Below are 25,609 nucleotides of genomic sequence, written 5' to 3'. Positions count from 1 at the left end.
GGGAGGGGGGGGGGTGGGCATCAGCCGCGGAGCGTGCCCGTTTTTCCCGTGCCCTCGCTGACGCGTAACGTAAAAAGCCTTTTCGGTGTATCCGTCCCCTCTTTTGTAGTTGGAAATGATCGTCTCCCTTTGTCCTGACCCCCGACTGAAGACGTTCCCAGAGCGCCCAGGCTCTTAAACCCGACGTGCTGCCTCCGGGAAGCGGCCGGGGATAACCATTGGCAAAAAGCTTTCACGAGGAAAATCCCACGAGTGCCCCTCAATAACCGAACGCCATTTTGTGCAGGGGAGCGGGGGAAACCATAACCCCCCCAAAGCTCTGCACTGCTGCCCCGGGCAGAATCGCAGAGAAATGAGTTTGCAATCAAAGGTCAGAGCGGCTCCAGCCTTCCAGCTCGGTTACCACTGCTGAAAGTTAACCCAAAGTTGGTCCACAGAAGCGAGAGAGGAGGGTCTGGGGAGCAGTGTGATGAGGACACACAGCAGCACCCGCACCCAGCCCTGGGATGCAGGAGGGGGAACAAAGCACGGACGTGAGGATGTGAGGCAGGGCACCGGGGCTGCCAGCAGTCCTGCCCCTGTCACACATGGCAGAACCCTGGAAATGAGCTCTGGGAGCGAAAACAAGAGAAGGGAGGCAGTGTTTTCAGCCGGCATTTAATAGGAATCTGGCTTTGAAAGGAATAATTCGCAAAGGTAAATAAGGCACATCAAGCTGAAGCCAGCTCTCCAAAGCGAGCTCCCAGCAACCACCGCAGAGGAGCACCTGCCGTCCCAAAGCACAGCAGCAGCTGTTATGGCAGCAGCCGGGGCTGCTCCTGCTGCTCCACACGCTGTGCCAAGCCGTGGGGAGGAGCATCAGGGACTGCCACGGCCCAGTGGCCCACATCACTTGAAGGAAAACCCGTACTTCAGCGGGTCCTCCTCTTCCAAAGTGAAGGTGGCCGTGCCAGTGTAAAAGGCTTCTCCTGAGACTTCCACCACGACAGCGTTGTAGTCCCCGAGCTTGGCTTCCTGAAGGACAGAGACGCACTGAGTGATGCCTGAGGCTTGCGGGAAAGCAAGAACACTTTCCCAGCACTCCTCAACAGAGAGAAGCTCCAGCGCAGCCCGCTTGCCTTCACCGCCTTCCCCGTGAACAAGGACCCCGTGGTGCTGCTCCGAAAGGTCCTGCTCTGGTTCAGCTGGATGAGGCCCTTGTGGTACTGCAGGGCAATGCGAGCTGTCACACCTGAGCCTGTCGGGCTGCGGTCCACCTACGGTCAGAAGAGAACACGAGCCAGCCCTACTATCCTTGTTTTAAAATAGAAAAGAATATTCCTCTCCTGAATTCTGTCTGCGGGAAGTGCTCCTAGCCTTGGGGTTCGGACAGCATCACAAGTGGGAAAAAGGAGAATCACGGAATCGTTTAGCTTGGAAAAGACCTGTGAGATCATCAAGTCCAACCATACAATAAGCAGGTCTGAGGTACGAAGGGAAAGAGGTGGGCTTGGACTCAGCGATCCTTCCGGGTCCCCTCCAATTCAGGACATTCTGTGGCTCCAGGATCCCAGAACAGCCCTTTCTGTACCTGTTCATCCGCAAACACACAGATGTTGGTGGTGGGCTCCTCACTGAAGGCATCCTTCCCATCCGTCAGAATGGTGCCATAGATGAAAGCCAGGTCTTCGCTCTCGGGGTGGTGCAGCTTGAACTGGGAGAGCACAGAGAACGTTAGCAACAGGCGGAGCACTCGGGCCACCAGCAGCAACCACAGCACCTTCAGCCTGGGGATGTGAGCACCGCGGGCAACAAAGGGTCTCAGCCCCCATGACCCCACAGGGAAGGCACGGGGGCCCACACCTGCTCCTTCACTGCCTCCGTCACCGCGCTGGCTGCGCTGACGAGGTCTCTGGTCTGCGAGGAGCACACGTCGAGGCCCAGCTGCTCAGCGCTGAGAAAGGCATAGAAAGTGCCACCGTAGCTGATGTCAACCACCACCTTGCCATGACCTGGGACGTCAATGGTGACATCTGAGTGGGGAAAGAGAGACAGCAGTGAGGAGGGGACACAGTACCCAGCTGACACAGCGAGCTCTCCCACACCCAAACGCAGCACCCAACGCCGTATACCATCTCCGGGGGGTATGGGAACTGCAGAGAGCTTCGCCCAGCACCCCGGCACGTCCCACCCGGCTCCCACAGGACGCGGTCCCACCCTCCCGGGCCCCACCGGTGGCAGCAGCGAAGGCGGGCACGCTGTGGAAGCGGACAGGGTTCCCGCTGCGGCGTCCATCCCAGGGCACGAAGGCGGTGACGGGGCCGCAGGGGCAGCGCAGGCGAACGGCAGCCTCGGGGCACTGCGGGGCCGCCACCAGCCCGAAGTCCAGGGCGAAGCGGCCGAGGGCCAGCACGGCGTGGCCGCACATGGCACTGTACCCGGAGCCGTGCAGGAAGAGCACCGCCAGGTCGGCCCCGTCGGCGGCCGCCCCGCCGCGCACCACCACGGCCCCGTACATGCCGCCGTGTCCCCGCGGCTCGTTCATCAGTGCCCTCCGCACGTGGTCCTGCGCGGCCGCCATGCGCCGCCGCAGCGCCAGCAGCGACAGCCCGGCCGCCGCCGCCTCTTCCATCGCCTCCAACCGAGGGATGACACGCAGCGGTTCGCCTCCCGTGTGCATCTCCACGGCGTGCAGCGTCGGCTCCGTGAGCGAGCGGGGCGGCAGCCACCGGCACTCCGCGTCACCGCCGCCGCCCGCAGCCGCCATCGCCCGCGACTCGGAGCGGCGGGGACAGCGCGGGACTCTGGCCCCGCCCCCTGGCCGTAGCCCCGCCCCCTGGCCGTAGCCCCGCCCCCTAGCGCGATCTCCCGCCTTCCAGTCGGAGCGCCCCGCCCAATGGGGGTGAGGCGTCGTCCTCCCGCCGGAAGAGGAAGTGACGTAAGCGGAAGTGGCCGCAGCCGCCGCGGCCGTGATGGGCCGCTCCGGTAGGGAACGGCGGGGCGGGAACGGCGGCGGGGGTCGGGGTGGAGCGTCGCGGTAACGGAGCTCTGCTCTCTCGCCGCAGTTGTCGACATCCAGCCCGCCTGCCTGGGGCTGTACTGCGGCAGGGTTGTCCTGGCTGTCAACGGCTCCGTGGAGTTCTACGGGGACTGCGGGGTAAGTGCTGCGGCGCCGCTCCGGCCCGGCCCGCGTCACTCATCCCGAGCTTTGTGCGCCCGGAGGCGAGGGACGGGGAGAGCTTGGCGAGCGCGCTGACAGATCGCTGAGGCTGCTGCTTATCTCTCTCTAAACCTGATAAACGTTCCGTCCTGTTCACGCTTTCGGCTTTATGTTCTTATTCGTTATATGCAGTCTAAATCTCGCTTCTTCTGATCCAAAACCGCTTCCCCTTGTCCTAGCACAACAAGCCCTGCTGAAGAGTCTGCCCCCTTCTTTCTTGCAGCCTCCCAATCCTGAAAGGCCGCCCTTGGGTCTCCCTGCAGCCTTCTCCAGGCTGAACAGCCCGAATGGTTTGTGAAGGGCTCGCAGTGGCTCTGACTCCATCTCCTGCTTTCTGTAGGTGTGCCCCAGAGGTCAGCGAACTGATGACAACAAAATCTGCAGGGAGTGCGTGGGGTCCCCGGGCCGCTATGACTGGCTGTACCTCGGCTTCATGGCCATGCTGCCCCTCGTTCTGCACTGGTTCTTTATTGAGTGGTATTCGGGCAAAAAGAGGTCAGTGTACCCCCTCCTTCAGTCGTGTTAATTAAAATCCTGTAACTGTGAGCTGTGCTGTTCCAGCAGGAAGTAGTTCAGCTCTGTGGAGTATTGGATGCAATGAGGAGAGCAGTGCTTTATGTTGACCGTGGATATTGGCTTCTGGTGTTTCCAATTGAAAGCGACTGCCTGTGCCTTCCTGGAAGGCAGCTCCTGCTTGCATCATTCCTCCATTAGGTCGCCTACCTAAACCTCCTTGTGATGGCTTGATAGTATTTTATTCTGTCCCTACTAAAGCAGGCATTCATTTTAGAAGCTGGAATGATTTCCAGATATTTTATATGCTGAATCATTCAAGATATGGAAAATAAATTTTAACATTCCGCTTAAATTACTTCATATTTTATATTTACGTATTCAAACAGCTTTGTCCTAGCCTTGGTCACAGTAAATCATAACTGCAGAAGGTTCTGTCCTCTTTGGACTTTCGCTTTACTGTCAGTATTTCGATTTACTTCAGTGGTAGCACAGTGGTGGTAAATGCCTTTCTCTTCTGCAGTTCCAGTGCACTGCTGCAGCACATCACTGCCTTGTTTGAGTGCAGCATTGCAGCAATTGTTACCCTGCTGGTGAGTGACCCCGCTGGCTCTCTGCACATCCGTTCCTGCAAGGTGAAGAAGCTTTCAGACTGGTATACGATGCTCTACAACCCAAGTCCTGATTACATCACTACAGTGCACTGCACTCATGAAGCAGTCTATCCCTTGTGAGTATAAGTGCTTCTGTACTCAGAGCTGTCACCTCCTTTTGTACGTGTTTGTTTCTGGCAGTGCCTCTCCTCAGAGCTGTAGAACACGTTCTTATGTACTCAGCTCGGACCCGTGAGTATCAAATCTCCTCAGCTCTTTTCGTGTACTGAGCTGTTCTTTGTCTCAAACACAGAACACCTAACGACTTTCTGAACTGGTGAGGATAAAGTCTCCGTTCCTGTGTTTTCTTCTTGCTTACATCCTCAGCATGCAGCAGGGAAACGTGACTGATAAGTATTCCAGAGAGCATTTTTCCTTCTTGTCACCAAGGAGTTACAGAACTGTAGGGGTTGGAAGGGACTTCCAAAGATCCTGAGTCCAACCCCCCTGCAAAGCAGGACAGAAACACCACGAAGGTGGCGTATTCTAGAATATTCCTCTATGAAGCATTGTAAGACTTCCTTTTTTATTCCTGTTTGCTGCATCTTGACCATTTCCCATAGGAAAAAATCACTCCATTGTTTTGTGTCTGTATCTCCCTCCTGACAGCTGCACATCTGAATGACTTCAGCAAACCTCCTGGTTCTGGGTTGAGTGCAGGACAAACAAGACTGTATGTTTTAAGGGATTTCTCTGTTATTTGCAGGTACACGATCGTGTTCATATACTACGCCTTCTGCCTTGTGCTCATGATGCTACTTCGACCTTTTCTGGTTAAGAAAGTTGCCTGTGGCTTAGGAAAGTCCGATCGATTTAAGAGCATCTATGCAGCACTTTACTTCTTCCCAGTCCTCACCGTGCTCCAGGCAGTTGGAGGAGGCCTGCTCTGTGAGTTCTTTCCTCTTAACACTAAGAACCTACCTGTGAGCACACTAACAAATGATGTGTGGCAGTGAGGGGAGGAGCACAACGCTTTTTTGCTTCACGGTGAGGGTATTGCTTAAGGTTTTTGTGAACAAGTTCCTTGTCAGCACTCCAGCACAAAGCTTCGTCTTCTGCTTGTGCTGCTAGAGGCTGTCACTTTATCAAAACAGGTTTAGAGTGGGGCATGAGAGGAAGTTGATTCAGAGTGAGGACGCAGGCAACTTGAGAAGTGTATTTAAGTATAAGGAAGTTTGTGGAGCTCAGCTACTCGTTGGTTTAGCTCCAGGTGTACTTATCACAAAGAGGGGGACGGTGTAACTAAAATCCCCACTGAGCCTGACTGCTTTTCTCTCTGCCTTCCTTTTCCAGTTAGTGGTTTGTGTGTACAGGAACTGCATTTGACAGAAGTTGAATTTGAAAATCTGGGGTGGAAACACCAAGTAGTTGTGTCTGGCTGATCCCTGTTGCTGTAGGTGTGGGATGTGATGGTAACTGGTGAGCTTAGTGCACTCTGCAGCCATGGAAGAATCTCTGCTGAAATGTGTAACGTTGCTTTTTTTCCTCCCACTAAACTAACTGGTTAATGTTTGCCTTTAGATTACGCCTTTCCATACATCATACTGGTGTTGTCTCTGGTTACACTGGCTGTGTACTTGTCTGCTTCTGAAGTGGAGGTAGGGAAACGTGTTTCATATATGGATACTCATAAAATACTTGAGGGATCAGGGACTACTCTCTCTTGGATTTTCTCAGTAGTGTGTTATAAGTTTCTTCCTTTGACTCCTCTTAGTTGGAAGAGGTGACTATGAGAGTTCCCTCTTGTGGTGTACTGAGAAACTGCTGCGTGCTGAGAGGGCTTCAGTGCAGGAGGCTCCATGCAGTGTCCCTGTGTGCAGCCTGTGACGTGTCTTAATACCATGTACATCACACTAACAGAATGTTGTGTGTTTTTCAGTCTTTCAGGGATCTTCTTGTCAGGAAGAAAAGGCTTGTTGTCCTCTTCAGCCACTGGTTGCTTCATGCCTATGGAATCATCTCCATTCCCAAACTGGACAAGCTTGAGCAGGACCTCCCATTGCTTGCCTTGGTACCTGCACCTGCCATCTTCTATTTGATGACAGCAAAGTACACCGAGCCATCACGCATACTCTCAGAAGGTGGAAATGGACATTAGAAGGATTTTGTGCCATCACATCAAACAGGTTGAGTGCTTATTAAGCATTGTGAAAGCTTCTGTTTTACCAGAAGTTACGTGTGTGCAAGGCTTTGTACCAGTTCTGAATGAGACTGCGTAGTACTGGAAACCTCTGCTAAATGAAGAGTACAGTTTCTAGTATAGATGAAAGGGAATTCTGTATTTATCATTGTGAACCTGCATAAAAGCCTCAGACACATTCTAGTACAGTATTTTGCTTGTATTTATTTTCCAATCCAGTATTTTAGGTGGTTCTTAAAGAAAACAAGACAGCCTGGTTTGGAACAGAATTTCACTGAGCAATGCTTGATTAAAAGATAGCATTGGTTTTCTCATCCCATGTCCTGGCTTCTGTCTTTCAAAAACTATCTCGAGCATTTCTTCAATTGTTCTTCGCTGCATCTGATTCTAGAAGGAGAGGAAAGGCAGTGTGAGGTTCTGGAGTTTATGTTCTCTGTGCTGCTCCAAATTGCCATTTGCAGACACAGAAACACAGTATACATTCTGTAGGAAAGTGACAGGGCAGCAAGAGGCAGGAAAAGCCTTTTGCAAAGGTGCAGTGCTGAGAACTGTCCGTGTTTCTGTACGTTTGTTTCCAGGTATGGGTTTCACATATTATGAGAAACCTGCTCTGCACGTTCTGCCCAGAAGGCCATTGGCCTTCAGCTGAAGCAGGGAGCTCTTCTGCTGTACATTCACCATCCTTCCCCCTCTGCCTGGCTTCCTTCTTGAGACATTCCCTTCCTCTAGAAATTCCCTCTTATAGCCCAGACCCAACAATTTCAAAGCAGCCCAAACAGCACAGGCTTTCAGCTCTACCACACAATTAGAAACCACTTTCTGTAACAAGGCAATGGTCATTCAGCAACCAAAGCTGTGACTCATTACAAACAAGGTCCCTGTGAACCAAGAAGGAAAGCAGAAAGCTATAGGATTGGAGTGAAAAAGAGGAACTGAAACAAGTGGTTGGGCCTGTGTGCATCTAAGACCCCAGTGTACTATAACCACCTCAACAGCTCCTGCTGCGCAGCACCATGGCATGGCATTCAAGTGGAAGCAGCAGTAGAGATTGCCCACCAGGAAAATCCTAGACACCGTGCACATTAATCAACCACGTAGCCCTACAGTGCTAGCTGTGACAGCAAGCTGGGGGCTGTCAGTTTTATTTGTCCTTTGTGGAAATGCAAACATAGCAGTCTGGAAGGGTGAGTGATCTCAGACTATTGTACAATTCCATTGCTGCTGTTACCAAAAGCCTTTAAAAAGTGGAGATTGAAGATGCTCCTAACACCCAGGCTGCTCCTAGTTCTAATAAACCAGCCTCAGCACTAAGCCTAAACCTGCAGGAGGGGGACCTAACACAGCTGCTTCACCACAGGCTGCCAAGGATGAACGAACTGAGCAGAACTCCTCAGGGACTGAAAAAAAAAACTGGGGAGGGAGAGTCGTGGTGTATCTGACCGTCGTCATCCATTTGAGATTTTCTTTCACACAGGGAATGCAGTCCCTCCAGGCTCTGCTGCAGCCTGCTGTGAACGCCACCGATCTTTTCCTCTCGATGCTGAATTTTTCTTAGTAGGGCTGTCACCCCGCTCAGAATTTCCTGCTCGTTCTCCAGAAATTCCTGCAATGACACGTGGTAAAACTCCTTTTCTTTCCCTCAGAATTCTGCAGAGAAAGCCTTTTCTCGTCCTTTTCCCACAGTAACAGCTCTGCAGGAGGATTTCTATTGATGACCCAACCCTTTCTTTAAAAACAGGAAAGTTTTCCTTTCTGATGGGATATATAATAAATAAATAATTTTTCTTACAGTTTGGATTAATTCCTAATGAAAATGAAGGACATTCCCAACTGGAAAAAATATGCCGAGGCTGATGATCTGAATGGAGGACAGTAAGAATGTTGGCAGATAAAGAGAGATGGCGGGGTTTAAGGTTGAGCAAAAGGATCAATACCTGGGAAAGCATATATACCATTGGAAAACACAGGCTAAGCTCTGTGCCCCGAAATAAAAGAATGGCAGTGCCCTATTTGCAATATGAAGCATTATTTTTCATCACAAGTGAAGTACTTATGATACAGAATCAAACTTCACCTTCTGAATAGAGCTGTCCTCTGACCATCCCTCCAGGAGAAAACCTACAACAGAGTCAACACTTAAACTATGGTAGGTTGATCTTGGAAGAAGAAACAAGGACTGAAAGATGTTCCTAAGCCTAACACTTCTAGTTTTGAAGTTGTAGATACTGCATTACCACAGAGCACTGCCAGGTCCTTCTGAATTTTCACTGTGGCTGACTGGTGGCCTCCTGCTTCAGAATTCATTGCAAAGATTTCTTTCATCTGTGCGTTGTGCTGTCAGAGGAAAATAAACATGACTGAATACTCCTCATGGTTTGCAGCTTTTCTAAGTAACTTTCAAGCAGTGTCAACGTTCCTAAAGATACCAGCAAGAAGAATTGTAGAATCACAGCATGGTTTGGGTTGGAAGGGACCTTTAGGATCATGCAGTTCCAGCCCCCTGCTGTAGGCAGGGACAGCTCCCTGCAGAGCAGCCTGCTCACAGCCCCATCCAGCCTGGCCTTCAGTGCCTCCATGGAGGGAGCATCCACAGCCTCACAGGGCAACCTGTTCCAGTGTCTCAACACCCTCACAGCAAAGAATTGCTTCCTAATATAGAAGAAGCTGAGTTTTGAAATGCAAAGGTTAACTGCAGTCCTCTGGATGAGCTTTCTTTCGACAACAGCGTCCATTTCATCTTGCTAAACAAATCTTAACAGTTACCAAAATGAACATAGCACAGCCACATCCATGGTACTGAGTAAAACAGGGTGGGGCACTGAGAACAGCCACAACAGCACATCCAAACAGAAAATCTTCCTTCCTCTCTTCCTCAAACCAGGATCGTAGGATAGGATTACAGAATGGCTTAGGTTGGAAAGGACCTTAAAAATCATCAAACACCAACTCCCTCCCTGCTGCCAAGGGAAGCTGAAGTCCACGAGGATAAAATGCCCATGAGGAGCTGTGGAGTAGCTAGTACCTAGCATCTGCAGTGCTAGCAGACACACATTCCCTGCCTGCAGCAGTGGAGCTCTCTGTTGGCAGGCACCAGCAGTGCACTGAAGCTGCGTGCATATGGCTGTACAAATGTGGGTTCAGGTCTGGATGGCAGCCTGAAAGCACCTGGCAGTAAAACCACTTTTATGATCCTTCTGATAGCCCAGAGCCTGAAAGGTGTACAGAGTATGCCCAGAAGCACATATTCCAGAGCACCAGCATCCTTGACATCTCACTCCCCTCTCAGCCTTCTTCAGATGGCAGGAAGGCCTTTTGCTACAGTCCCTCCCTAAATGCAGCAGATATGTGATAATATTCCTTAGGGAGATGCACAGCACTTGGATATTCCTCTTTGTTTCCCTCTAAAGAAAAGCCAGATTTACACATTCCTTTAAAAGACAGCTAGCCCTGTGCTGTGCTGTTTGTTTCAGCATTCCCATGGCTAGCTCTGAAACGAGAAATGAACTGATAACTTCATATTAAGAATGAGCACTATTAAGCTTCAATGAACTTACTAATTTGAATCTGCAGTTCTCAGCGTTCACAATGTCAAGTTTTCTGTTATCTCATAGATGTCTCTTTCCAGCAACTTCATCCTCTCAGTTTGATGCTCCTGCTGGCTGACTGCAGCATCACGCTTGACACGCAATTGCTTCCGTTGCTCCAGCTATAAATAACAAACTCTTCACTGCCAGCTGATCTTTATACAGGAGATTTGTACTCAAATATTAAGTGGAAAGGGCTTTTTTACAGCATGGCACCTTTTGTTCAGTAATTTCAAAGTTACACTGAGACAGGCATCTATACCCTCTTACTGGGAAGGGGGAAGGAGTAGAGAGAGATGCTCAGCAGCACAGATGAAGGCACACCCTGAGCCCCAGCCAATCTTCCCCAACCCCAGCCTCACAGTGCCTGTTAGAAAGTAGAGCTGGTGATGGAAATATTACAGAAGAAGTATGATTTGAGCTTTTACAATTTTCTCCTTGAGCATCCCAGTAGTCTTGATTGATTTCTGAATGGCTCTTTCGATCTGTAACTCTTCATCTTTCTTTTCTACAAAGCAGAGAAAGGGTTTTTAAGGCAGTGGAACGACTGAACTTTAAAGTTATGCTGCTATAAAGAGAACTAGGTTCTGTCAGTAAGCGAGCTGTTTGACTGGTCTGGCATTTAAAAATACTCCATATTTATGCTATAGCTACGTCTGTGGATTCTGGTGTCACAAAGAGCTCAGTTTAAACTTGTCTCATAGTTCACCTGAGCCACAGGAAGACAAAGGGCTACAGCATACTGTTTCAGAAATAGTAAAAGTCCTACTACGTGGAGGAACTGCTTCACACTTACTTAAAAATGATCTCCTCAGCTCTTCGTATCCTGCATACTCCTCTTCTGTTTCTTTCTGGGTTTCCTCCAAAGTCAGCCTGCTCACGTTTAACTTGTGTTCTATTTGAAGAAGATTTTCACCTGAAGTTTTGATGTCATCCTTTAATGAAAAGAAATATTAATTGATAATCTACCTAAGCAGCATTTAATGCATAAATAATTCAGCATAACCAGCGAGCGAAGAAAAAAAAACAAAAACAAAAAAAAAACCAACAGAGAAAATAATGTTGGGATTGATCTCAAGAGTTCATCTTCATCCATCTCTCTCTGCTCTATAGCAAAATCAATTAGACCTAAGTATCCATGACAGATGTGTGATTTGTCCTTAAATCCACAGTGGTAGAGATACCACCATGTCTCAGACAACTGATTTCAGGGTTTCACAGTTTGTGCTGTCAGTGTTTTCTGAGGTCTTAACTTTTTCTTAAGTTGAATCTACTCTGTTGCCTGTTATTTTATATATCCCTGTCTTAACAAGGGAACAAGGAGAGAAGTTTGATCTCTAACTATCTTTTTTTTTTCACCAGTTATCACCTTTTCTTAGATTTACCTACTTTAACTTGAAAATCTGCACATTTCTTCAACCTTTCTTTTTTTTTGGTTGATTTAAGTCTCATTTGCCAGCCTTAGTCCTCTTTATCACTGCTAAAGCTAAAGACCTCACCCACGATGGACTCGAAACAGATTTGTACCTAAACCTACAAATAAACCAAAAGAATTCTTTTTATTTTTTTCCCCTGAATTAATTTAGCAATTTGTTAAAAACATTTTGAATTCTAGTTCTGCACTGTAGAGGGTGCTCCCACTCTTATCATGTTTGTCTTCTGCAGACGTGATCAGCACTCACTCCCTTCTACCACCTGAGCCATTAAAGAAGAGACACATTAACTTCAAGCTGAGAGCAGGCCTCCCTCAAACCATCTGGGAGCATTATTCTGTGATTCTATCTGGGCAGTAAACAATGGGTAAATACGAATTACATGTTGCAGGCTGTTATAGAGGATAAACGTAAATGTAAACTAAAATTATTAATTAGTAACAGAAGAATTACTATTCTGCTGTCTAGCATAGCATAAAATTCCATCAAAAGCTACTTAATGCACATGCCATCTCCATCCAAAGAAGTTTCTGATATGTCATTATGTTATTTATTTTGTTCTATATTTGACTTCGTTCTATATTTGGCTGTTCTTACACTGCTTTTCCAAGCAGCACTATTGACCACTGCAGAAGACAGGCTCCTGGGAGGATCAGCTTTGTGTCTTACCCAATGGGGCTGTTTTGGGAACTGAATCTCCAATACACAACCTCTCCACCAGAAAAATGAGGAAGATCCTCAAGGCCTTCTCAAAATATACCTTCTTAAGGTCATAAATATAGACACTTCCTACAGTCCTGGCATCTGATTTATCCTATTGCAAATCAGACTGCTGACCAAGAGCCAGAGAGTTTCCCTGGAGACAGAGCACATGCTATATACCAAAGATTGGAGAAGTGCTTGAAATTTCCCAAAGCTGTGCATGGGAATACAGTCTTCCTCTGTCCTACTTCCTTTGGGAAAGAAAACTCATCAGTGTTTTAATGAACACTGGCACTAAGTAGCCTTGAGTTATATATTGCAGACCACTCATCACTCCAATAGATTTGCAGCAACCATAATTCAGAGGAGAATTTGAACAATGTCTAAAATCAAGCTGTCATATTTCCACAAATGCTGGCTTGTTTACCCAAAAACAGTGGAAAAAAAATGAATGGTGACAAGTTACACATTGGGTAGCTCACGGTACAGTTAAAATGGATGCATCTTGTGACTTAATTTATGCTGTATTTTTATTTTAAAATGGGAGGCATCTCTTCTGAGAAAAACCTTCCCTGCGTGGCACTGTACTGACAGAGATGCCCATACGTGCATGAATACATGTTTGGATGTGCACCACTTGCAGTGTCTCAATAATGCTAGGGTCCCTTCATAAGAGTTTTTGAGCACTAAACAAACAAAGTTCCCACTATCAATATAAGAGGAAAAAAAAAAGAGAGAGAAATTTCTTGAAATAAATAGTGAGCATAGCTGCAATGTGATGCAGCAAACACTGCCAACTCTGTACGGAACAGGATCAATTCATCCACCAGAAATTGATACAGGGTTAATTAAAAACAACACAACAAAACATCAAACCACACACACAAACAAAGCTTACCTCCAGATATTTTATCTTTTTCATTATAACTCCTGTAAATATTTTTTTCTCTTAATTGCTTCTTCACTCAGCACTTTGACTTGGTTTTCAGACTGAAGAAGTTCTTTTCCAAGCTCTTCAGTCTCATAAAAGAGAACAAAACAAAGGACAGTGATTTCTGAAATACACAGTGCCTACCTGAACCACTAGGAAATAAGCAATCAGAACAAAAGGAGAGCAATCTGCATTGAAAGCACATCTGCTGAGCAAAGAATTGCTTTTAAACTGTTAACGAGGATAAGAGATAATGGAATTGTTGATGTGGGGAGAGACCTCTGGAGGTCATCCTGTCCAATCCCACCTGCTCAAGCAGGGCCACCTACAGCCAGCTGCCCAAGACTATGCCCACATGGCTACTGAATATATCTAAAGATGGAGAAGTTAAGGTCTTTAGATACTGGAGATTTTTAGACCTGATAGCACACTTAACAACGCACAATGAAGTAGCCCTTGGAGGCTAATGAGTTTCCAGTTTACTCTTAATGTACAGCACGGACATATCATAGCACTGAATGTCATCAGTTAGAATACCTGCTGTTTAACATACCTCCAGAAGTAGCTCAGCATGCCTTTTCTCAGCAGTCTCTATCCTTTCATTCACTCTGCTGCTTATGTTCTCCTCCTCCAAGAAAAAGAGTTTCCTTTGTTTTGCTAAGTACAGTAGCTTCCACTGAAGCATCACTCTAGTGGCAGATCATAAGTAGAAATAAATAGAAATTGGGAGAAAAACTGTGAAGGGAATTACAACATTATTGAACACAGCATTCTTGGAGCACGTCTAATTTGAGAATTTGGAATATTCATCCATATTTTTGAGGGAGGAATTAGGTTGGATGCTAGGAGGAAATTTTTTACTCAGGGGATGGTGGGACCCTGCCACTGCTGCCCCGAGCTGTGGGTGCCCATTCCCAGAGGTGCCCAAAGCCACGGATGAGGCCCTGCACAGCCTGAGCTGGTGGGGGGCACCCACACGGGGTTGGAACTCAATGATCTTTAACCCCTCTAACCTAAGCTACCCTGTGATTTTATGATATCTTCTGTAACTTCACGACTACAATCAAAAGGGCTCAGCTAGAAGCCTGGGATGCTGACAGGATCTAGAGATGTTCAGAAAGACACAGAATACCCCATGAGCTTCTACTTAAGACTTTGTACTGAACACAGAGGAGGAATCTAAATGTGACCAGCCTTCTGTAAAGTCTGGACCAAATAATTTGGTCAATTTATCTGCAAAGCTAGAAGGGACCTCATTTTGTGTTCATAAATCCCTGGGGCTTGTAAACTACAAGAAGGACAGAGCACAGCACTGATGCAAGAACAGCTGTTGACATGAAAGTGCATACTGGAAGTCAGATAAAAGATTCTTATTTATCAAAGAGTAAGAATTTAGAACGGCATTTTAATGAGGAGAAAAGCAAAAACAACCTACAGGATTGAGCATGATTGCATTTTGGAGACCAAGTTATGATGTAAATATTCAGTTCAGTGACCAATGGACGTTAATTAAATTTAAAATTAATGAAAATAAAAAGCAAGAGTTTCACAGCTCTTGTTAAGTGTAGGTATCCTGGTAAATATCAAATAGCTTATGAAATTCTGGAGAATATTTACTGCCATAATGACTAAGATCTACTTACATGTTCAATGATTCTCACCACTTGGCAGAGCAAAATCATGGGTATATTTGAGGAAAGGTTTTTCTATTGCCTTTGTATCACTGGATACTTACTTAAGAAGTCTTTGCTTTTATATCTCTGATACAATAGCAACAAAGGGCAGTAATGCATTGATTTACTGCTTTGTTTTTAAGGATACAATACACACACTTTCCCATCTTACCTCATCTTCTTTTCTGCCTTCAGTTTTTGCTCTAGAGATGCCAGTTCCTTTGCATTACTTTCCTTGGATATTCTGTGGAAGAATAAACAAAAACTAACAGAACAAACATTTCAGTAGCAGTGCACTGCGGTCCTAAATAATTCCTGCAAAACAATGAAAAATCTGATTTGTTTCTATTCCATACTCAGTAAAATTATATTCTCGAATGTGAAGTTGGTGGGTTTCCCATTTTGGTGGGTTTTATCAACTGATGTACTTCTTCCCTTACAAAGCACGATGAACACATTGTGTGTTTTCATGTTCACATGAAAAGGGAGATGAGTGAATGTTTTCTTTCATTTTATCTATAATTACATCCATAAGCCAGATAACAGTGTATTAACAAAATATTCCTCAGCAGGATTTAGAGAGAGAACAGGGAAACCACAGGAGTGCAGCCCTTCGGTGCCACACCACAGGAAAAGCTTTGCTGAATGAGGACAATTGGTGGCACTCAAAACACAGAATGTATGCAAATATTTGGCTCTGCCAGGTTTGGAGGACATAAGGGGCTGATCCTTTCCACTTTCTCTTGCCAATGATGATTCTCCAACGGAGAGGAGAAGAAAAACTCTTCCCTTTGCCAGAATTACCCCTTCTTACTTGAGAGAACTGCATTATTGGAGTACAAATTCAGCATCCCTGTCCTGTAGTGAACAGGCAGACTGGGTCTGTTGCAGGATATCTGGGCAGGTTCTTATCTATGGCAGCGAAATCCAAAATCTCTTCCACCAGCAACATGCTCAGAAAGAGCTGCAGTGCTTTGACCACGCTCCTCCCATCCATCCCCCACTGACTACACAACCCAAAGATTGGGGTTGGTTTTTTTTTTTGGTTGGTTGGTTTTTTTCAGGGCATTTCTGTGCACAAGGCTAATCTTTGTTTCCTTAGCTTTACCTAAGAGCAGATTTTCTCAGAAACCACCACAAAAGGATAATGGTTTGGTCCAAGACCTGGTACTACTGTATGGAGTTTGCAGCTAAAACCAGTGTTGGTGATTTTTTACATTTTGCACTGCTACAACATTCTCTGTTATCTGAATATTCCTCATCTGGTGATAAGAAGCTGCACACTGAATTAGGGTAATGGGCAGCTGACCTCTTTGTTGTATGTAATTTCATTCCAGCCTACTGGTAAAGATCATAAACCCTTTGAAGTTCCTTATCAGATGGTCCACTTTAGAATACCTCAGACCAGCAAGACTGAAATTATTTACTATTGCTAATATTGAAAGATTACATACAATAGGCTGTCTTCCAGGTGTTCAATTTTCTTTTCCAGGTTATTCTTCTTCATCACAAGGTTTTCTAGAGATTCAAACAGAACAGATAACCTCCTCAATCTAACAGAAGAAAAAAGATGTTAGATCCTTTGGCAGCAACATGGTCTCAATATGCAGTAAAAAAAACACTAGTAGTAAAATGACAAAATTAAAATAGCTGGATCCCAAAGCTGGTAGGTAAAACCTACTTTGCCTCCATCTCCTCCCTTGTTCTGGCCCAGTGTTTTTCTTCTTCCAGTGCTTGCTCAAGCTTTTGGTGCACAGCTTTGTTTCCCAATTTAAGTTTGTTGTTCAGGCATTGAGCGTTTTGTAGATATTCATTAGCCTACAAATAAGGAGTGCAGATGTTAGCTGAATATTCTTTCTCCCTTTTACCTTGTAATAATGTTCTGTGCTGCTACAGTGCTTTTTATTAATAAATAAATAAATAAATAAAAATAAATCCCAGAGAACTTAAATAAATTGAGTTTGACTTCATATATGGAACCCACATACATAAATGGCACATCAAGACTGTATCTGGAACTTCATTTCCATGTTCCCATTCAAGCCAATCAGTCTGAAACCACCTGCAGGCTGCGTGCTGCCCACAGACACACGGTGCCTTGCTCCACCTGGAGGGAGAGACTTCCACTGTGTGAACTACAGGAGTGATGAAGTGAGAACGGGGAAGGATGGGCCGTGAAGGAGCACTGGGAAGGTGAGCATGCAGCATTAAAGTGGAGGGAAGATGTGTTGTGACTGAGGGAGATAGGGGCAGGAAGATGGGAGAGAAAGGAAGTAGGAAGCAGATGAATGGGGTCCTGGCTTGTGACTGTGGGAGTGCAGTAGAATTGCAGGTGGAGCATGCGTTTGATGGGGAGAACTTGGTAGTTTCTAATGCCAATATATCTGAGTTTCTAGAATCATAGAATCACAGAATGGTTTTGGTTGGATGGGACCTTTAAGTTCATCCAGTTCTAACCCCCTGTCCCTTTATTACTTTTATTTGGGTATGATGAGAATAACGGTAAAAGATTCTTAAATATTGTTAGATTTCCTTTGACTATCTTCTAAACAAACTGAGTCATGGAAGAAGCAGGAGTCGACCTAAAGAAGTGGTTCAGGAAAGAAATCTGATACAAAGGAAGAGAGGATATGAGAGGGTGTCCTTTTATATAGAAGGCAAAACCTAAATTGAACAGGCTATGAGAGAATGTGCCAAATACTGAGAAGGAAAAATTACACTGACCAGATTCTTTCTTGAACTCAGCTGCTTAACTCATCGGCTTCATGAAATAGCAGAATGAGCTATGAAGGGCAAACATTCTGAAAGAAACAAAGACATTCAAAACATTGAACAGCTTCCAAAATTCAGCAGGATGAGGGCAGAGGAACCATCGTGTTACAATGAGGCTATAAAATTCACCGTAACCCACGAGTCTGTGGTCATTCACCAACTCACAACTACTTAGGCCCTTTAAATGTGAGCATGGATAAGCTCTCTAGCATAAATCCTCCTACTGGTATTCAAGAGAGTAAAGATAAGCAATTTATAACTGTCAACAGAAGCAAGAGGCATGACCAGATGCTGGCTGCAGCTCGTTTCTTTACAGTAATTACACTCTTAATTAATGGCAGTATTCATTTCATGAAGACATTAATGGATTAGTACTGCCACCAAGAAAAACAGTAGTTAAAACAAAGTTCCGAATGATAATTTTGTCCGTGTTTCACAGAACTCCTCTTCTCTCCTTTGTAAGGGTTTTTAACTCAGCTTGTAGGGGTTCAAACAGGAAATCTGAAAGTCTAATTTTTCCCCATCCCCTTCAGTCTTATAAACCTTCACGTGACCCATGGCAGAGTCAGAGGGGAAGCAACTAAGGAGCTACCCTGGGTAATGTTAAACTGAGGATCTCCACATTGAGCTCTACCGTGCGTAGCAAACAAGCCCACAAAACAACATCAGACTTCTTTGCTTATTCACATCATTTGCTGCATTTTGAACCTCAGGGAATATACAGAAAAAAAAAAAAAAGGCTCTGTGGCACAGAAAATAACTATTCTGGGTGACAGAAAGATGGTAGCAAGTGCAGAGATAGTTGATAGAACTATATTATATATAACAATAGTTGATAGAACCACCCCATACTCTTTAAATGGGTACAGTTCTAGTCCAAAAGGTACCATTACTGATAGCTAAATTGGATTAAGCCCAGCTATCCCTCAAGTCTTCTCTGTTTTCCCATTGATGCTAAGACTCCCACTTATAAAAAGACATCTTGAATTTTATCTATTATACAATGATAACTAATTCACAAGCTTCATGAAATTTGGATGCTTCTTGGTTCTTCATAAACATCGGTGTAACTTTTTCCAGTGAAAACACTGATGCAGGTTCAGCAGAGATATCAACCCAAAGAATTTACTAATTCTTACTTCTTTTCCAAGGCTGCTGCCACGTCTGCCTTATTAAGATCCATCTTGTTTTCCAAATGTTTATGTTCTTCCTTCAGTTTTGGGATGAGAATTTCCTCGTTATGTATCACCTATAAAAAATAAAACAGACTATGCCAAAATAAAATACATTAAAAAAAGCAGACAACGAATCCCTTTCCTGCCACTAGTCTTTAAGATTTCGTTACATCTGAATGAGATTTTCCTCTACTGTTTTCTAGAAAGTCTGAGATTTTGCAGTCAAAATGACAACTGTCTACAGCACTTTTGCAGTGCAAACCTTTTCATGACGTTTGAACAAAGCCTTTTCCAAGCTTCTTCTTCTTCTTCAGAACTGAGGTTCAAGTCATCCTCTCATAGCCCCTTTTTTAATTAAAAAAATAATTTATTTTTTTTAATTCCCTATAGACCTGTCCAGATGGACAAATTGGCCATCGAAAACACTCTGTATGGATCTTCTTTTCCAACCCTGGTGATTCTATGATCCTATTGTCAAAAGTAGTTTATGATTCAGTTGTCAATCAGCAATGCTGATAGATAACACGAAAGCTCATCATCCTTCTCAGAAAGGCAGCCCACATTTCACTCTGAGTTCTGCTCACTTTGACCAATTTTGAAACACAGAATTGTTGATCTTTGCACTAACAGTGAACCACAACAATTCTGTGTTTAACTTACTGTTGAATTCAAACTTATCAAATGCTGCAGGTCCAGTACTTTTATATTCAGGTTTTCAAACGTGCGCTTTTTTGCCGAAGATTTTTCCTCCTGAGCAGCAAGGATTTTTTTCATTTCTCTATTCTGCATTAAAAAAAAATGACACAATTGATTCCCTCTGAGTAACACACCATGTGTTGCTTAAAAATTTATACGAAAGCATCTGGAACCTTTCAAAATTAAGTGAGCACAACAACATCTACACTGGAAGAAAATAACCGTCTGTAAAAGCCACAGCTATGTACCCAAGGAATAAATTCTATGTGAAAAAAAAAAAAAAGATAATTAATAAAATATGCAAATGAGAATCTGATCTCTCAAGAGCTCATGTGATTTTATGTCAGTGTAGGAACCTGATTTTGCCACCCCAGGCACACAGCTGCAGTCCTGTACTGCAGAAATGTATTCTCTACGAGGAAGTTTTCTTTTAATCTATTTGTTTTTATGATGTCATTCAGGCAGGATACCAAATGTATGCAACTGAAAGTAGGGCAGGATATAAAAACCACTAAAAGCTTATCTGACAGTTTGGTGGTAAATAATATAGGCACTTTTATTTCAAGCAGCGTGTCTGGAGGGGTGCAACCCCAGCATACAATGATCTGCCAGCAAGAAGGACCGACACAGGCACACGACATCATGAGATGAGCTGCTAGAAAATGGATGTTACGTACCATGTAATTTCAATGTGTGTGTGCTTGTACGTGTATGTAAGAACCCTGCACTCACACACAAAGCCTCTGCACGCAGAAGCCCAGGCAGGAATTGGTGTGTGTGTGCACCCAGAGACAAGAGTCAGTTTTGCTCTTGGCCACTGTGGGGACATAAGTTAGCTGCAACTGAGAAAGCCAGACACAGCATTCAGCACAGTCTCCCAGGGCATTTCAAAACCTTTACCTTTCCATCACATTCTTCCTTCTTTTTCTCAAGCTGACTCATTTTTTCAGCTATTTTTCTTGTAGTTCTTCTAATGCTGCCTTTGCTCTGATTATTTCTCTTTCTGTATTTCTTGTTTTACGATCAGTCTCAAGTAAGAGCACATTTGTATTGATCTTTGTTGCCATTCTTTCATTCAGTAAATCCACTTTTTCTTTATGCTGTGTCTGCAGGCGCGCTTGTTCCTCACTAAAAGAAAACACAAACCATTCATGTTTCCTGTTACTGATTCACAGTTTCAAATGTTTGTTGAAATGAACACTTGCATATCTGTATGTTGACAACTCAGCCTCTACTGTAAGGCAAGACATTCACCAGCACATGTGATTAAAACCATCTAAGACATTTCACTCATACAGAACAGGTTGCTCACAGCCCCATCCAGCCTGGGATTGGTTTCCAAAAGGTTCATTAAAAATGGAAGAGCTGCCTTCAAGCACCAGAAGACTGAATAAAGAAGACTTCCCCTAAGAAAATGCATTGCAATTTATTTTTGAACAGCTCTAATAGCAGCTTGCCAGGAGGTGACAGTAACTTGAAATCTGGCAGGGAGAAAACATCTCTGAAGTATCTGTATCTTTGGGTAACTTGTGAAGAGAAAGAGGGATCTGTATCACAGTTACAGATTCAGGGTTCCTTCCTTTATTGTTTTGGGTTTTTTTTCCCCTATACTGAGAATTATGACCTTTGTGGTAATTCCTTAACATAAACCACCGAAAGAGAAAACTCTCTGCCAAAGGAGAAGCCAGGCAGCAGCCAGCTTTCCCTAAGCAAGCTTATCAGGGTTACAGGGGGCAGGCAGCAGCAAGCAGGCTCTGCTGCTCAAGGAAACAGATCTTGAGAAGCAGGCTTGCTGCTGCAGCGTAGAGTTGCCTAGAAACATTGCAGCTAGCTGCAGGGGTGAGGGGCAAGCACAGCTCTCCATGTTTTCATAACATTTCAGTTTGCCTTAATCACCTTGCCAGTATGTTTTTCCTCGCTCAAATAAATACGTACCACAGCACAGCATGCTGCCTTTCACAAAGGGTTTGCTTCTCATCCAGTAATTCAATTTCATCAGCAATGTTTTTCAGTGCAGACTGCAGCTGATTCATCTTAGCAGCACCAGATTCACGTGATGCAGTAACAAGAGCTACAAAATAAATACAAAAACACACAGAAGCCTCTTCGCTGCAAAAAGGCATAGCTGAGATAATGCATAAAGGGATTGATTCATAACCTTGAACTCACTGCTGAAAGTACTGTCACTCAGCAAGGAATAGTTGTGATTCTAAGACACTAACTACAGAACATCCCTAAACCGTGTACTTTATTTCTGCACTTTTGTCTTATCACAGTTTCCCTGAGTCATCATCACTTCAACAAGAAAAAGTTTGCCATGTTCTCAGAGAACCATTGCTCTTTTTCACTATATACCCGGGGAATTTTGTAGGCATATACAGTGAAATGATAAACGTTCACTAAAAAACATCTGCATCAGCAGCTCTGGAAGCCGTGAAGAAGGAGCAAGATCACCTTGCTTGAATTCAACAGCATTTCTCCCTGAAGAGCTGTGACTGTGTGAAACTGAAGAGCCTTCATGAGGAGGCTCTGTGGATAAAGCTCTTCCATGCATGGGCATTGCACTAGGGCATCTTTTCAGCTTCTGAGATAGCAGTCACACGAGCATACAACCACCCGCACAAAAGCACTTAGAGCAGAATGGCAGCAGCAAGTAAAAGCAACCAGCTAACTGCACAGCAGCCACGCTACAGGCAGAGGGAAGGAGAGGGAGGGATCTTGCTGTAAGAACCAAATCAACAAACAGAGAACGAAGATGGAGAAGAAATAAAAACCCACCAGCAGAACTCTCTGCTGTTTCCCAATGAGCCTAAAGCTGATCTAATTCTACTGTACCGCCCATCTCCCTGCACTGCTGCCATCCCTCCGAGCTCCACACTTAGAGCCACGCAGCCTCATGGTTTCCCAGATAAAAAACCCAACCCCATTGCTTCTCCTGAAAATAAAAAAATCCCAGTGCTCATCTAAATCAGTTTCTTGACCACATCCCTCTGTGGCTACAGCGAAGTTAAAATCCTAGAATCGTCAATGTAAAAAAGACCATCAAAATCATCACCAACCCACGTCCACTAAACCACATCCCTCAATGGAGAAGGGAGGTAGCAGAGTATGCCTTGGGGATATGAAAAGAGAAAAAAAGGAAAAAAAGAAAATTAGAGATCTAAATCTTTATTTTTATCTAGATACCTAAAGCTAACGTCTCAGGTAACCCTTCATAGACAAAGACTGAGGTATTTCAACCTTGTAATTCTTCTGGCTTGCTTTAAACATCTATTCCATGCGAGATGAATCACGTCTCAGAAGTGCTACTCTCTCTTTACCAGCTGTAGGAGGTACTTGATTAGCATTTGGAGAGATGAACCCCTCCCAGAAGTAATGTTTGTTATTACATCGTTAATAATCCTACTTCACAGGAAGAGAACTTGCAGCACAGAACACTCAAGTGCCCCACCACAAGCATCAGAGAAAGGCTGTGCTACTGCTGTGATCAGAACTAATGCTGCAGTTCTAGTACTTGTGCATGGTCTTCAGAGAAGATGTCTGTCACACTGTTACACGAGAGAATAATCCCTAGCAGAGTCACACATCAGCAAACACCCATCTTCATTCATTACTAAGTTATTGAAAGCCATTTACCATTTGTATTTTCTATTTCACAGAACTCTTCAAATCATTTACATGCATAGAAAACTCAATTTTCTTTTCTTTCCAGAGTTGTTAGGTTGGTACTACCTGTCATCTCTGCAGCAATCTCTCCTGGAAAATTTTGGATTCTGAAGAGAAGCTTGCTGTTATTTGTAGTCTCTTCTTCCAGGCATTCAATGGTATTCCTTCGCATTTCCTCCTGACAGTTAACAAATCCACAAGTAAGAACAAATACAGCTGGTGAAAAACCTGTTGGGTTTTTTTTTTAGTACTTATTCATTTCTGATTATTTTCCACACCCAGACGCTTTGTTCTCCTTGCTCACACTTGTTCTCTTCCTTTCTTTCAGTCTTCAAAATAACAGTAACTTGTTTTACAGGGTGATACTTAAGCAACAGAAAAGCCTCATTTCCTTCTGGTCTGAAGAACAGAGCCTGTAGCTGGCCTTCAGGTACACCAGAAAGTCATCTCCTGGTTCACAGCTGGTGGTGTGAAAAGGGTCACCTTTAGGGTGACCATAGAGCAAGAGACAATGGAGCTAATCAAAGGAGGTAACTAATGGTGGGAGGAGTCCTTAAGTAACTTAATTAACTCCCCAAACTCACGTGACTGAGAATTTCAGGTGGATTGATAAAGCCCCCCCTCCTTCAAATCTCTCATCTTAAATGGATGCTGACATCACAACATGCATAAAACCAGACCTATTTTTCTCCTTCATTTTAGACAGCAGTTACAATCACCAGCAAAGACAGTGCAGGGAAAAAAAAAAAAGATGCTGTTAAATTTTGCTGTCTACAGTGCAACTTCTATATGCATGAATATAAATTATTTGCCTTTCCTTGAGAAGATGAAATGTTTAGATATGTAAAATAAATGCGTAAGAGGTTCTTAATTTCATATGAATTACATCCTCAATTAGCTGAAGCAGTGAAAAACAAAACAGCTTTATGATTTCAGCGTGTTATATAAAACACTCATCTCATAAGGCTAATGCAGAGCTGGTCTGAAGGGTTGGTTCAGAAGCCTACTGACAGAGCTTTTACAAGTTTTACCCCTGCTTAGACAAATATTCTATGGAGGTACTTGTTAAAATGCCTTCTACTTGAAACCATTCTGACTTTAATGACCACTGAGGTCTTAAAACAAAACTCAGTTACCTACAAAAAACCCTTTTCAGCCAGACGTTGAGGTATGATCTTCCATCACCACATGCAAAGCAGATGCTAGAAAGAAAGACAAACTATTCCAAACCAACCCCTTCACACTGAGCTGAAAGACAAAGCACCTCCTTGCTGAACTCTGTACCATCTGTTGTATTCATTGACATTAGTGGGGCAAGAGTAACCCCAAGAGAAAAGAACACATTTTCTGCATCCATGCTGTCCCATCCCTGGAGGTGCCCAAGGCCAGGCAGGATGGGGCCCTGGGCAGACTCATCTGGTGGAGGCAGCCAGGCCATGGCAGGAGCTGGAAATGGATGATCTTTAAGGTCCCCTCCAACCTAAGCCATTCTGTGATACTAATGCCCCTTGCACGGAGGGCATTAAGGTCCTTCTGATGAAAAAACTCCAGGCAAGCAAAGGCTGCTGCCTTCAGGTGATATCTGTGATGTTATCCCAAGTTCCACTAACCTGCAGTGAAAAAAGGCATTCACTGCTCCCACATCAAAACACCAGCAGACGAGCTGAGGCTTGGATCAGCTGTGCAGTCTACTCTGCTCAGGTTGGTTTGTGCCATCACAGCCAAGCCTCTGTAGGCAGCAAGATGCAAGCAAGCATCCCCCAACTTCACCCAACCTGCCTCGCTCATGGAGTGGAATATGACATACACAAGAGAACACTCATAAAATTACAACTGTTGGAGACTGATTTTGTGGTTACCAGCTAACGTTGTGCTGTATATCTCAAACTAAGTATTAACTTTTCTTACCAATTTCTTAATAGCAGCAATAATGTCTTTAAGATGCTGCACGATTTCCCCACTGAATGCACGCCCTTCATTTTTCACGTGTTTTTCTGAAATAAAAAACACAGTAAAATAAAAACAAACAGTTTTAAAGCTTCAAGTACTGCTCTATTGCTCTAAAAAGATAACTCTGTGAGAGAAAGACTTGTTTGAAAATTATTTGCCAAATCTCTTTTGCCATATTCTAAAGTAGGGCAGCATCTTTCACACTCCTTCTGGTGCACAGCAAAGGCAGACGCACGGGGGGCATATGAGGTCCGTGGGACCTGATGAAATTCTCAGTCATAAAATGGCTCCAAGCTAAATTCTGCAGAAATGATCTTTTAAAGCAGTCATTCAGAGAAGTTTGCAGAGGTTATTAGCTACAGTAAAAGCTCTGGATCAGAATAATTCCCTTTCAGGAGAGCGTAGCTAATCTGTATAGTTTTTCTAAGCAGTTATGGCTTCATTATGTCTCTTTCCAACAAAAATACTAATCTGGATTCACCCCAGCCTGAACTGAGATTTACGTTAGTGCAGAAGCTACTC

General features: G+C 44.5%; 2 protein-coding genes across 2 annotated transcripts; one reads left to right on the top strand and one right to left on the bottom strand.

Annotated features, from left to right (window-relative positions):
* Nucleotides 1-855: 855 nt before the first annotated feature.
* L3HYPDH (trans-L-3-hydroxyproline dehydratase) lies at nucleotides 856-2,746 on the bottom strand. Its single transcript, XM_065747339.1, has 5 exons — nucleotides 2,212-2,746; nucleotides 1,843-2,012; nucleotides 1,571-1,693; nucleotides 1,119-1,256; nucleotides 856-1,014 (listed from the first exon to the last, which is right to left on the bottom strand). The coding sequence occupies exons 1-5, from the start codon at nucleotides 2,744-2,746 to the stop codon at nucleotides 889-891; spliced, it is 1,092 nt and encodes a 363-aa protein (XP_065603411.1). The 3' UTR covers nucleotides 856-888.
* Nucleotides 2,747-3,021: 275 nt separating this feature from the next.
* Nucleotides 3,022-6,463, top strand: JKAMP (JNK1/MAPK8 associated membrane protein). Its single transcript, XM_065747715.1, has 6 exons — nucleotides 3,022-3,136; nucleotides 3,540-3,694; nucleotides 4,236-4,442; nucleotides 5,072-5,253; nucleotides 5,887-5,963; nucleotides 6,245-6,463. Exons 2-6 carry the CDS (start codon nucleotides 3,633-3,635, stop codon nucleotides 6,461-6,463), a joined length of 747 nt encoding a protein of 248 aa, XP_065603787.1. The 5' UTR covers nucleotides 3,022-3,136; nucleotides 3,540-3,632.
* The last annotated feature ends 19,146 nt before the right edge of the window (nucleotides 6,464-25,609 follow it).

Source organism: Cyrtonyx montezumae, unplaced genomic scaffold (assembly GCF_038088225.1).
Source record: "Cyrtonyx montezumae isolate F1298 unplaced genomic scaffold, pur_monq_1.0 scaffold_10, whole genome shotgun sequence".
Classification (NCBI taxonomy): Eukaryota; Metazoa; Chordata; class Aves; order Galliformes; family Odontophoridae; genus Cyrtonyx; species Cyrtonyx montezumae.
Note: the sequence above shows the minus strand (reverse complement) of the source record. Positions and strands in the feature narration are given on the sequence as shown.

What these genes read in the sequence shown, in the direction of transcription:
- JKAMP (XM_065747715.1), top strand. Translation starts at nt 3,633, where the DNA reads ATGGCCATGCTGCCCCTCGTTCTGCACTGGTTCTTTATTGAGTGGTAT. An exon ending in AGTTGGAGGAGGCCTGCTCT is followed by an intron (nt 5,254 to 5,886) that starts GTGAGTTCTTTC and finishes GTTTGCCTTTAG; the next exon opens with ATTACGCCTTTCCATACATC. An exon ending in TGTCTGCTTCTGAAGTGGAG is followed by an intron (nt 5,964 to 6,244) that starts GTAGGGAAACGT and finishes TGTGTTTTTCAG; the next exon opens with TCTTTCAGGGATCTTCTTGT.
- L3HYPDH (XM_065747339.1), bottom strand. Translation starts at nt 2,746, where the DNA reads ATGGCGGCTGCGGGCGGCGGCGGTGACGCGGAGTGCCGGTGGCTGCCG. An exon ending in CGGAGGCAGTGAAGGAGCAG is followed by an intron (nt 1,694 to 1,842) that starts GTGTGGGCCCCC and finishes GTGCTCTCCCAG; the next exon opens with TTCAAGCTGCACCACCCCGA. An exon ending in GTGTGTTTGCGGATGAACAG is followed by an intron (nt 1,257 to 1,570) that starts GTACAGAAAGGG and finishes TTCTGACCGTAG; the next exon opens with GTGGACCGCAGCCCGACAGG.